General features: G+C 41.7%; 1 protein-coding gene across 1 annotated transcript in view; it reads right to left on the bottom strand.

Moving 5' to 3' along the window:
* Positions 1-13,049, bottom strand: part of dlg2 (discs, large homolog 2) — a gene marked incomplete at its 5' end in the record, with an annotated part of 145,816 nt that extends 132,767 nt beyond the window's left edge. The window contains one exon of the mRNA XM_080749255.1: positions 12,951-13,049. Coding sequence (XP_080605381.1) covers positions 12,951-13,049 — 99 coding nt within the window. The remainder of the gene's footprint in view (positions 1-12,950) is intronic.
* Between the last annotated feature and the right edge of the window lie 754 nt (positions 13,050-13,803).

The following is a 13,803-nucleotide window of genomic DNA, read 5'->3' as shown; positions in this document are numbered from 1 at the left end:
ACATGCCAAGTTTAGCTGCCCTTGAACAACCGTTCCAGGCTGCCATATCCAGCCCAAGAAACCGTAAAACGGGGGGAAAAATAAAATGTACTTCTTAAAATAAATGTATCATGCCTGTTGCTAAGGTATGGCAACATCGCGCGCGTGCAAGACACCAGTCATGTTGCCATACCTTAGCTTTTGCTGAACTGACGCCACTGCAGGAGTACACTGCAAAAGAGTGTTATTTTAAGTCTGAGAGTGCACAAATTGACCCACTCAACAGCTCACAGAGTAGAATTAACCGACATCAGAAAGGAGAAGAAACACGTATATCATGTCAGACACAGTGATGGTAGGTAAGTATGGTCTGAGAAGAAGGCATGAGAGAAACAAACAAAACAAAAATACAAGAAACTCTATGACAAATATTTATGATTATGATAGGATGTTGTTCTATGACAGTAGAGACCTCTCTCCCCCCCTCTCTCTCACCCAGGGAGCGTTCATCAAGGCGGGGTTCATGCAGGGCGGGGGCTGGCCGTTGTGTGGGGACCCCTGCACTGCCGGTGGCCTGTTCTGGAGAGAGGAGTAGCACCACATGTGACCACCGGAGGGACACCAAGAGCAAAACAAGACAAGTGATAATAATAAGAAGGACTTGACACTTGGCGCTGTACAGACTGACGCTATTGCTGAATGTCAGTCACATCTGCTGTTATTCCCAGAACCACACGATGCAGTATGAACTATTCATCTGTAGGCCTGTATGTCAATTTGGAAGATATTTCACATAAACTAGAAGATCATAGGCATCCAAACAACAGGTAAAAAGCATTCAAGTAGTGAGGAAAGAAGCTCAACACAAAGGATGTGTGTGTGTGTGTGTGTGTGTGTGTGTGTGTGTGTGTGTGCGTGCGTGCGTGCGTGCGTGCGTGCGTGCGTGCGTGCGTGCGTGCGTGGCGTGCGTGGCGTGCGTGGCGTGCGTGCGTGCGTGTGTCAAAGGCAGAAGTCAGTACAAAGTAGATGACAGATACAGGTATTTCAAACTTGAACATGTGGACGCACGTACACACACACACACACACATACATACGCACGCACGCACACACACACAATTCAAAAGCTACGATTAATTCACTAATCCCTTGCCCCAGTGAAAGAGAAGTAATTACATTTGTTGACTAATGGTGTGCAGAAAAGCACGATTCTTTGGCCCAAATAATGACCTTAATTCCTCTATGAGTAAATTTAAAAAAGTGACTTTTTGTGACAATATTGAACTATGTCATTAATATACCTTAGAGGAGTTGTGTGGGGGAAAAAAAAGTTCCCCCTCTTCTGTGTTGCCTAGAACTGGAGGATTGATTTTGGGGTTTGTATTGCAAATTACAATTTGATGACATCACACATTGTACTTTACAATACAAACCCCAAAATCAATCCTCCAGTTCTAGGCAACACAGAAGAGGGGGAACTTTTTCTTTATTTCCACACAACTCCTCTAAGGTATATTAATGACATAGTTCAATATTGAAAATGGGTGGTCTTCCCCTTTAACGTCTCTGGGTTAACACTAGAGCATGAAGAGATTAATTGTTAGCAAGTGAGGCTATGACGAGTCCACAAGAGTCACCCTAACAGAAAAGCATGCCTCTGTGGCATCCGTATGTGATATTTAATTTCTTCACACTGAAAATAAATTACTGGCTAATAGAGAGACATGATGCCAGTCACAGTTCTCAAAGAGTTACTACACACAGAGCTGACGAGAACCCCAAGCAAAGCGTGTGTATATCTGCATGAGTGAGATGCAACTCAATTGCGACGCCCCAGTGATTACAGTTATTTTTGATAAGGCCTCGAGGCAGCATTGTAAACAGCGGCAGCTCAGCACAGCTCTGGGCTAATGATATATAAGCTACTGGAGCTGCTAAAAATAGGAATACATTCTACAATTGTGCCTGCGATGTGGTCTCATGCGTGAACTCCTATAATGCCAGTAGATGTAGGGAAGTGGCAAGATAATGTCTGCCTGATCTGTTTAGTAACATAAAGCATCTCTAAAGAAACACCACAGGTCCAGACTTTACACTAAATGTGAAATCAACTGAGCTGAACGAGAAACTCTTTCTTTTCCTTAAGAGTAACTTCACTGCAGTGAACATCAGCGAACATTTCACTGGACTGCACTAATTTGGACTAAGACTCTGTCTAATTTAATGTGAATGTATCTCCCTGTGCTCAATCTTTATACTTTAGTCTTGTATGTGCACTGGAGCAAGAAAACAACACAGGCTTTAAAAGAAACTTGAGAGGGGTCTGACTTTAACAAACATCTACATTTATCATTTTGTTTTGGAAGAAAATACACAATAAAATCCAGATTACCGAAGCAAAAAAATGTAATTACTTTCTGACATTCCTGTCAGAAAGTAATTTGCATAATTATTCTTTTTCCGCCCTCTTACCAGGCTACCAGGCGACAAGCAGCTTAATGTACTACCGCTGTAGAAGAGCATGTAGAAGTTAATCACCCAGTCTTCCCACACAGGACAGAATAGAACATCAGTATGAGCACAGGTTACTGCTAATCACTGAGGTGCACTGCTGTCCTAGTCTGAACCTGGACCATTAGAATTCTTTCAAAATGATACAATTCCGATATTATACTACTGGCTAAAAGGAGCCAGTGCTGCCGATGTATTAAATTCTTATGCAGGGAAGAACAAGGCCTCGGTTGGACAACCTTGAATGAATACCAGGTGATAAAGCCTGCCAGCGGGTGCGCAAGCAGGGGCGTCACACCAAATTCTGGGCCCTGGGTACGAGGATTCACTGCGGGCCCCCCATGAATGTTAACTATTGAAAAATAGCAAATATACAAGCTCACAGCGCGGCACCGAGTGCCGCGCTGTGAGCTTGTATATCTGCTATTTTTGAAAAAGTGTGGAAAAAGTGTGCAAGAAACCCATGTTTCCATGTCAGTGATGCTCAAACTTTTTCATGTGAGGGACCCCCAAAATGATATGAATTTGGCCACGGACCCCCATCTCAAAATATTTAGTTCCAGGGACCCCCCCGGAAGCAAAATTTGAGTTACAGATGTCCGCTTAAAAAATACATATTCAAAGATTTGCACACATTTTCACGACTTTTCAAAAATAGCAGATCTACAAGCTCACAGCGCGGCACCGAGGATTGTATATCTGCTATTTTTTCAATAGCTAAAGTTACTATAGGGCCCCTCCACCTTGGGCCCTGGTAACTCAGTCCCACTTTCCTACCCCTTGTGACGCCCCTGTGCGCAAGCACCGGTCAGGGTCACACCCGCTGGACCGGTCAAAGGGTAGAGGTGAGACAAATTAGACCACCGGGGGTTAAAAGGGATAAAGGGGGCATAACCCCTACCAAGAAAAAGCGAGTTACAGAAGCATCAACGACAACTTAAAAGCAACAGCCCAAGGCCATGTTGGATGGAGAATAGTCATCGATGGCTTATGCTCCATATAGGGAACGATGGGCAAATGAAGTACAAATGAAGTAGTATACTTGTATATCATTCATTTATAATAATAAGTACCAATACACATACTATACTAGCCAAAGGAATATCTGTCTCTAGTCCACTGGCCCGGTTCACAAGATCCTGTAAATGTACCCATTTTGCGACCGAAGGTCGCAGTTTAGTATGTAAAACGGCACATTATGTCTCCGTCTGTCTGGTCGTGTACATGGGTTTCAAGTACTAACGGCTGCAGCCTGCAGGAATGGGTCTGCGGGGATTTCCCTGCAGGCAGGTCTGCAGAGTGTGTGTGCGCGTGCCACGTGCATACGAGATATCAACGTCAAACACAGCATAACGTCACTGTCGGACAGAAACCTCGTATCTCCAAGTTTCAAATGTGTATGTTTTTTGTGTAAGTAAAGCCCTGCTTCATCATACAAGGCTGTCACACAAAAGTAGTGAAAACAGCCGATCTACAAGCACACAAAGCCTCGCGGTGCGAGGCGTTGTGTGCTTGTAGATCTGCTGTTTTTTTGGACATACAAGGTTTCCACCCGACAACGACGATAAACAGTAATGTATGTAAAAACAATGGCACACATTGAGGTGAAGCTTCATTCACTTCCCTCCATTCATTTTCAGCCTAGCCTACATACTTACTGTATGAATGGAGGAAGGCGAAGAGAGCAGACCCAGTTTGGGGATAGAGATGGAGTGGGGGAGTCTCGGAGCAGGTGTGTGCACACGTGCTCAAGTTTATGTGCGCGTCTATGCTCCATTTTCTTTATGTGACTGCTATTTTTGGAGGGTTATTACCGCTTAGGTAGGCGAGTTTTACTGAGGCTGTGTCTCAGTGTACTCTGTAATTAGCAAGAGTCAGCGAGGAGGATTATTCAGCAAACCTCAACTTCAGGGGATACAGGAGGAGCACATTGTTCCTGTTCGACATGTAATAGTTGACATGAGTGTTCTTCCAAACTGCTCGTTTTGCAATTAATTAGCAGTTAACTTTCAACTATGGAGTCCCTATTTTGGGCATGTCAATATAGGCGAGAATCGAAAATAGCGCAAAATACAAGCTCGAAATGCATCACTGTATATTTTTTTAGTGGTTTCGTAACAGTGTTGAATAAATAACGAGGAAGCACGAGGAAGCACTGAAAATGCATGCATGCTCTCTCTAACACACGCACACATGTACACACACACACACACACACACACACACACACACACACACACACACACACACACACACACACACACACACACACACACACACACACACACACACACACACACACACACACACACACACACACACACACAATCTCAAGAGAGTACAACATGATGGAGGCTAGAAGCAATGCTGCCTGCTTAAGGCCAGTTTGGCCATTACACAAACACAGATGTGGTCTTTCATGTTGACGGTGTAGACAAGGCATCTAATCCGTTATTGGTTTAAATTCAGGCTACAGAATTCATGTCAGTCAGGAGGATGTATGTACAATTACTAGTCAGTCAACAGGGATATGGTCCATAGTTTGGACAATATATGCAGTATAGGCTACACCTGACCCATGACTTTAGTCTGTTACATTGCTGTAGTACATACAGTATAGCGGGAATCTCGGAGATAAAGGCCATATCTCGAACAAATCAAAGTTAATTTGACATTGTGCCTGAAAGAAGCCCAGTGACCTACAATATAAAACAAGTACAATAGCCCAAGGTACAATCAGCTATGCTTACATAACTGTTTTACAGCAGTGAAGAAAAACCTTTTAGAGCAATGTGACCACTCGATAAACTGTAATGTGATGCATGTCTGAAGCAATGGCATACAGTAGAAACTCATATTTATTTTAACACCTTTAAGGCATCTTCTAGCATGTAAGGCTTCAAAAACTGTTTTTTTATACTTTGTGACGGCTCTCGATGAACTGAGAAAACATTTCATTTTTAGCCGGCGTAGATTGATGTTCCCTCATCTCCAATGGTGTCCCTCCAAAACCCTCTCATAAACCTCTCCGTAACATGTGGCATCACGATTCTTCTGTGACTTGACTTGATGTGGAAAATCACAAGATATCCCACAGCGGCAAATGTAATTGCTGTGTTTGTGATGTTTTGTAGAGGTCAAAATAAATCCAGAGTGAGTATCGTTGGGCGAAAATAACAGGCAGAGGGAAATAAAACCACCTGAATGATCACAGATTTAAGGAGCTCTGTTGGTTGGGTACCACAGCATGCGTTGTGAGCTTGTAGATAGGTTATTTATTTGTATAGACACAAAGCGCAACCATATATAAATCAGGCATTCATTTACAACTAGGTGAAGATTGTGTTTTAGAAATTCTAACAGTATGTAACAGTGAAGAGTCACATACGGCACATACAGTAGAGCTTCTAAAAGTGGGGTCCGGGGAGTCCCAGGGGTCTAGATTTGCTCAGCAAAATGAGGAACAAAATAAACTAAAGACTATCGCCGTTGTCGGGTGAAAACCTTGTATGTCCAAAACCATTCCTTTTGCATTTATCATTTAAAAAAAGAACTAAACTAGTGAAAACAGCCGATCTACAAGCACGCAACGCCTCGCAGCGCGAGGCGTTGTGCGCTTGTAGATCTGCTGTTTTCACTACTTTTGTGTGACGGCCTTGTACGATGAAGCAGGGCTTTACTTTGCGAAAGAGCGTACACATTTGAAAATTGGAGATACGAGGTTTCCCCCCCGACAACGACGATATAATAGTCTAAGCTCATGTGAGCTCACTGCATGGGGTCCCTGCCACGCAATCTTTTCAAAAGGGGGTCTGCATGTGGTTAAATCCATATCAATTTGGGGGTCCTTGACAAGAAAATGTTTAAGAACCACTGCTCTAACCCAACAATAGATATAAGCTACCATCAGATGTGTGAGCTTAGTGCCCCCCCAGCTAGCATTATACTTTGCTGTGTAAAGTAGTGGAACTGCAGTCATGGAAATGAGGACCACGTGAGCTTAATGGAGCACGATTTAGACAACTGACGTATACTTTAACCATGAGTGACTACTAGTGCTGTGGGGACGCAGAGAAGGATGGAGGGAGGGAGGGAGGGAGCAACAGACCACGAGAGAGAATCACAGAAACACAGAGTGAGAATAGAGGGCCTCTGAGTATGAAGTGTGACAAAAATGCCGGCTAATACTTTTTATGAAGCCCATATATCTATAATGCATTTTAAACCTACTTATAAGGCAATATAATCTACTTACTGTATAATTACAGTTATAAGCACTAATAAGTACAATATAATATATAATGCTTCATGATAATACTCTTGACTGATAGTAATGACCACTTATAGTGACTTACCGTATAAACTAGGAGTGTAACGATACATTTTAATAGCGATTCGATACATATCACAATACATGGTTGACGATACAATACATGGACGATATTGGTTCATTCATGGCGTTACGATACGATTCAATGATTTAAAATCGATATAGTAACTATTTAGCAAAGAAATTAAATCTGTGTGAAAGGTGTGGATAGTGCAGGTTTTTAAGGGAAACATGTATTATTATGGATATAAATAAGTAAACACAGTGATTATCTGCCAAATACATGGACATTGTATATTGCCAAACCTGCACTTTGACATAAACCCAGAGATTACACACATTTATCGATAGACCAGTGTAGCTATATATGGAAAGGAAAAGTAATCAAACCCCTCCTTTTCATTTTTTCTTCTTAAAAATGCTAAATACAATGCACAAGTAGGTAGTATCGATACAATCGATTCTTTGCACTGCCGATTCGATACGATACAAAATCAAACGATACGATTCGATTTTATCCGTTTCATTTCAATATACTTCAATTTTTTAAGTTAAAAACGATGTTTCGGTGTAGTTACAATATCGTTACACCCCTAGTATAAACAGAGACAGGATGAAGTTAGCTTGAAGTTAGCTATTGGCTACCAAGCATTTTAGAAGCCCTATTTTCGGCGATTTAGCCATGATTAAACCTTGCACACCTCATGGATATGCATGGAACAGAGAAAATGAGCTCTAAAGATCCTGGATTGCATTGGAGTGGATGGTAAATATCGGCGGCGCGACGCTCTCGCGGGCCGTGTAAACAGATGACGGCCGACGGCCTGCCTATCCCGAACTAGTTCGGGATAGGCACCCAGGACGTTAATAATTATCCCGAACTAGTTCGGGATAGGCACAATAAGAGTTAAAAAGAAATTGTAAAAATTTAAATGTTAAACTATTATTATTCACTGATATTCCCTTATTGTTATTAAAATAATTATTGTCCTGCATCAAATATGTCCTGTATAAAAATATACAATATAGGCCTACTCTATATACCTTTGATTACCTTACTTACCTTACTGTACTCTTCTTAAATTAATCAAATAGATCCAAAATGATTGTGGTTAGGTATTTAAAACCAACCATAATGACAACAAATAGGCTTCCTCTGCCTCTGCTCTTCATTGTCTTGTAAAGTTCATTGTCTTGTCATGCTAAATCATCACTTTTTCAGAATTGGAGGGTGGCATTTTTAATTCCTGCGCTTCGCGCGCGCGCATACTGTTTTTCGTGCATACCTATTTTTCACGCGCGCTCATGGGGGGGCCTCTTTTACTACCTTTGTGGGGAGCCCCCAGTTTATAAAAACCGCCCCTGAATGACATGGCATGATGAACAAAGGGAATGATGATAACAAGCTGTTCTGTCTCAAAACAATCCAGCTTGGTTGTGGCATCGTTCCTTCTCTAACGACAACCTTCCCTCACACCCACCAGTCTACTGCAGCCAAAATGAGATAAACGTAGCTACTAGCTACTACTGTACCAGCAAGGCTATTTTGAGAAATGTAATCATGTCAAGTTAATTAGAACACATTTTGCACAATTCAGCCCTAAAGGAATAGTTCACCCCCAAAATGATAGTTCCTCCAAAAAAGGAACTCCAAAAGGTTCCTGTTGTTTATCGTACTATAAGTACATCGTCACTGTCAGTCTGTCACGCAGAAACCTTGTATCTCCAAGTTTCAAATTTGCATGTTCTTTCGTAAAGCAAAGCCCTGCTTCATCACACAAGACTGTTGCACAAAACTAGTGAAAATAGCAGATCTATTCACACCTCGAGGCGTTGTTTGCTTGTAGATCGGCTGTTTTCACTATCGTTACCCTTGAAATTACTTAGTCAAGGGTAACGATAGGAACGGTTTTGGACATACAGTACAAGCTTTCCACCCGACAACAACGACATAGGGATTTTAATAAATATTCCTTTCCTTTCGGCAGTCCAGCTGGCTTCAATAAACAGCATACAGTCCATGCAACTTGAGGATTCATAAGATGCCCTAGCTATAGGGCTGGCCTGGTGAGCTGTGTTCCAGGACTAAGTGCTCACGTGCCACACTGACAGAGAGGATTCCTCTGCTCCTATGTCCCGTGCAGTCCCCTGGATTTCCAAGCCAGCAGAAACACGATGAGATGAAAACGTGCACTGGCATGGCCACGGGCAGATTCAAGGCCTGAATTATTATTGTGGAATCTCCTGCCAGTTGCGTGCACTGACCCCCTTTTCTGTGGCTTTATGTACCTACCGCACGTCTCACAACCCCCTCTCTGCCATAGCCCTAATTCCTAAAGACAGTTGAACCTTATTTATACATCGATGAATGACGTACAACAGAAACCCCACATATTTAACATTTCACTTGAAAACACGTATGAACAGCTGAACGAACGATAAGGAAAAGAGAGAGAGAGCAGCACTCTTGCCTTTTTTTGTGCATTTGTGCACATTACTACATTGTTAGAATTCTTGTGGACTTGTGAGTTTAGAATAATGTTTTTCAATAAATATGAAATATAAATAAATATATTTAAATCCTAGGTCAATGCAATAACCCTAGTGACCCTACACATTGACTTGGACATAAACTTTGAACTTGACAATATTGCTTCTGATCTTTGACCTACCTGTGTAGGGCTGTCACTTAACAGAAAGTTTGACAATTGGATTTGATGTTTGATCTCGACATTTTGAAAAGTATATCAGATATTTCAAATCATCGTTATGCTGAGGAATAGGTACACTTAACTGTACTTTAAATGTAAAACTAGCGGGTTGGGGGGAAAGCTCTATCTCTAATGATTTGGAAATCCTCTTAGCATTGGGTTGTGTCCCTTTCTGGCAAACACCATAATACCCTGTTGACAGAAAAGATTAGGAATGGGAACAAAATACAGTTCTCAATGACCTCAGCTGAGTACTTGATGAAAAGGCATCATCGTCACTACAACCAGTGTTAATCAAGAATATGGGTGACCAGTTAGTTTGGTCAAAATATTTACTCATAATTATACAAAATATTCCCGAATCATGGTATATATTTCTTACTTTTAAAGTAAGAACTTCCACCAGTCAGGAATCCATGATAAGAGTGGAGTACAGCTAAATATAATAGTGCTATATAGCCCAACTAAAACAGGACCGGAGCAAAGCAGCAATGTGATTAACCATTGAGGAAAACTTTAGTATCTTCTATCCACCTGTTTCCGCGAGTATTTACTGTAGCATTATCTGTGGGACACTTCCGGTTAACAGCAGACATAAAAGCTCAAGTCGCGTCGCAGTTGCAACCGTTGTGAGCTTGTAGATCATTCTCGGCTGCGACACCGGAAACTGCCGCACACCTTCTGCGCAATGCACGACGGGACATGGAAAAGTTGTGGATAAGCAAACAATTACACAACCTCATTCTCCACATGATGTCTTTCACATATCAGTCAACTGAATGAATGAATGAATGAATGAATGAGTGAACGAACGAACGAACCAACGAACGAACCAACAAACGAACCAACGAACAACGAACAAACGACTTGTTAATAAACTACACTACTTGTATGTATTGTACAGAGCTTTGACTTGACATGCTACGGACATCGTTTGGAGAATGAGGTAGCATAATTACTTAAGAAGATCGAGAACAATACAATCTGGAATAGAGTACTATAACTTAAGTACAGCACAGTACAGTAAAACACAGTAATATACTTTAAGGTGCCATCTTCATGCAAGTGGGAGTTACTGTTCTGGTTGGTGGTGGAGTTATTGGAGAATGCATAAGTTATTAAATATAGCTATATTATATAAGTTAGTTAACCCCAAAATGGTCTAAGGTGAAGGACTATGTTTTCCCTCCCTTGGGTCCGTCAGTCCGTCCATCTGTGAGCAGCTAATCTCGGGCACCGCTGGACCAATTGGCATGCAACTTTGCAGGAAGGTCCTCCATCCCAAATGTTTCTAATCGGCCTCATGGTGACGCTTCACATTTTGCTATAACTCTTGCACCGCGTAAGACAAACAATCAACCCAGCTAAAAGAAATTAACCATAGGAGCCGCTACACAAGCTAGACGGCAGAACCCTGGGCACACTTTTCTAGTTTCATTTTGCATTTAATACAGCACTCTTTGTTTCTTGAAATGTTTTGCTTTCTAGTCATGAATATTATTGATGAGACTGTGATATCATCGCAATACAATCATGGTCGTACTATAACATATCTTGACACTAGTGTGCTGATCTATGGCACTCGGCCTACAGCCTCGTTCCCATGTCTGCAGTACGTCAGTGCCAATATTTCATGGTATAGCACTCCCTCTCGTGTATTATTGTTGAATTTATGTTTTTTTTTCTTCTTTTAAACAACAAAGTAAACTGAAAATTAACAAGCAAAGATCAAAGCAGAGTTTTTTTCGGATATTCTATTTCATAAGACTCTCGGATTCAGCATAAACATGGATCACTGAGAACAATAGACACTGTAACTTGTTGTTACTGATGTCTACAAACTGTAGCATGAATAGGCCGTAACGAAATCAAGAAAATTGGCTTTCTAAGATTTGCCTCAAGCCAACAGAATTCATTCCACTGCTAACATAACCTAGATTCAAACAACAAACACAATTAATCCCTTAAAAATAATTATTCTGATCCCGTAAAAGAGCCTCGCTTGTTACACTAAAACAAATAATTCCTTTGCACATACTGCGACTGTTTCATTTGGGGCACTGCACGTTTAGTCACGGAATCCAAGATGACTTCCATTTTTCCACAGGGCTGATGGCGAATAACAGAAAAATCAGCAAAATGTAGAAAAGGGAAGATCGAATTAATGCAGTTTTGTTCTTGTGCAGGCAAGATTCAATTTCTGTTAGACCCGAATCCCCTTTTTCACTTTGACCACCCCAGCTGACAGAGTAAACACATGGGTTCTGTCCTGAAGCCAAGAGGAGGAGATTGAAGGCAGCCACAATCAAACAAGTCAAGCGGAGCGCTGTGTGACAGAGGAGAACAAGGATGGCACATGTGACTCGCACCACAGAGAGAGAAACAGAAGTACAGGAGGGGGGGGGGGGGGGGGGGGCTAAATGTTGACCTTTTCACACAATTAATGAAGAACGACAGTAACAGGATGCAGAAACACTACGCGAGCCATGCATATGCCTGAGATCTATTCTAGCCTCATTAAGCACTCAGGGCTCTATTATGATCCAGGTCTTATGCCTTAACTTCTTTGCCTTTTTTTTACTATATAGACATATTTTTTTAAATATTTCAAATAGCTGATCTGCAAGCTCACAACGTGCAGATGTAGATCAGCATTTGAAGTATTTAAAAATGTTTTTCAAAATAGTAAAAAAAGGCAAAGAAGTTTAATAAGGCATAGGCATAAGACCTGGATCATAATAGAGCCCAGAGTGTAACCCAATGGACGCACACAGGTCCATTTGGTTACATTTGGACACTCTCTGAGCAGTGGTGGAAAAAGTATTCACATTTTGTTACTTCGGTAAAAGTATCAATACTGCAATGCAGATGTACTCCGTTACAAGTAAAAGTCTGGAATTCAAAATGTACTTGAGTAAAAGTATGAAAGTATTGGCATCAAAATGTACTTAAAAGTACCAAAAGTAAAAGTACAAAATGTTTGAAAATAGCAGATCTACAAGCTCACAACGCGTCGCGATGCGACGCGCTGTGAGCTTGTAGATCGGCTATAGAATAGGGCAAAAGTGCATTAATGTATGTTTTATAATATAATCATTTATATCTGCAAAGTAAATAGTAACTAAAGTTTTCAAATAATTGTAGTGGAGTAAAAGTACAATATTCGGATCCGAAATGTAGTGGAGTAGAAGTAAAAGTACAGGAAACTGGAAATACTCAAGCAAAGTACAAATACCTCAACACTGTACATAAGTACAGTTACTTTACACCACTGTCTCTGAGTTACATTAGCACTTGGGATTTTACAGTCTACTGTACATATCCAAAGCAAACAAAATCCTTATGCTCAACATCAACAACAACAGAAAGAGAGAGAGAGAGAGAGAGAGAGAGAGAGGTCACCAGGAGGGAGGCAGCCTACCTTGCATCCAAACATCAAGGACAAAGTGTTGTTAGTGCAGGCAACTTTGCAGTGGCACAGCACTGGAGTGCACTCCGGGCTTTTCACTATGGGAGACATTCCTGTCCAAATGGACCGACCGTACGGTAGGTAGCGAAGAAAGAGCTCGCGGAGGACGGAAGCAGAGAGAGACAGAGACAGAAGGGATGTGCTACAAAGAAGAACGAAATAACTACAGAAAGGGTGCACGCATGAGACGGAGAGAGAGAGAGAGAGAGAGAGAGAGAGAGAGAGAGAGAGAGAGAGAGAGAGAGAGAGAGAGAGGTTTCACACAGACCGACCCTAACGCTGACTCTTTACCATACTATCTCATTCTCAGTCTGATTCTGTTAGCAGTGCCTACTGATTCTCTCTCTCTCTCTCTCCCTCTCTCTCTCTCACACTCTCTCTGTCTCCCTCAACCCCCCGCTCCACCACCCCCCATGTCCACCCACCCTTACTCCCTTCTCTGTGACCTCCTTGCATTATAATTCCCCTATGAACAGCTCTGTCACTGCTGAAGCATGAGCTCATAACCAGGTCATAAAATAACCAGAAAGATGCAATTGGAAATTGCAAGTGTGGTTGCCGACTTGACTATATTCTGCAGCAAGCTAACTGTGATGTGAAGCTCGACAAAATTGATTCCCTATTGATTCCCACTCCCATTGATTCCCTAATGATTCCCACTCCCATTGATTCCCTATATTCCCTATCTGATAGGGACCTTTGGTGTGCCCCTGAGTATAGGGTCAAGTGTGCCCCTTGAAACGGCTTGAAAGCCAGTATTGTATTTATCATTTTAAAAATGATTTAAACTAGTGAAAACAGCCGA

This window comes from Nannobrachium achirus (assembly GCF_963921795.1).
Source record: "Nannobrachium achirus genome assembly, chromosome: 19".
NCBI classification, from domain to species: domain Eukaryota; kingdom Metazoa; phylum Chordata; class Actinopteri; order Myctophiformes; family Myctophidae; genus Nannobrachium; species Nannobrachium achirus.
This window is presented reverse-complemented; position numbering and strand designations above follow the sequence as displayed.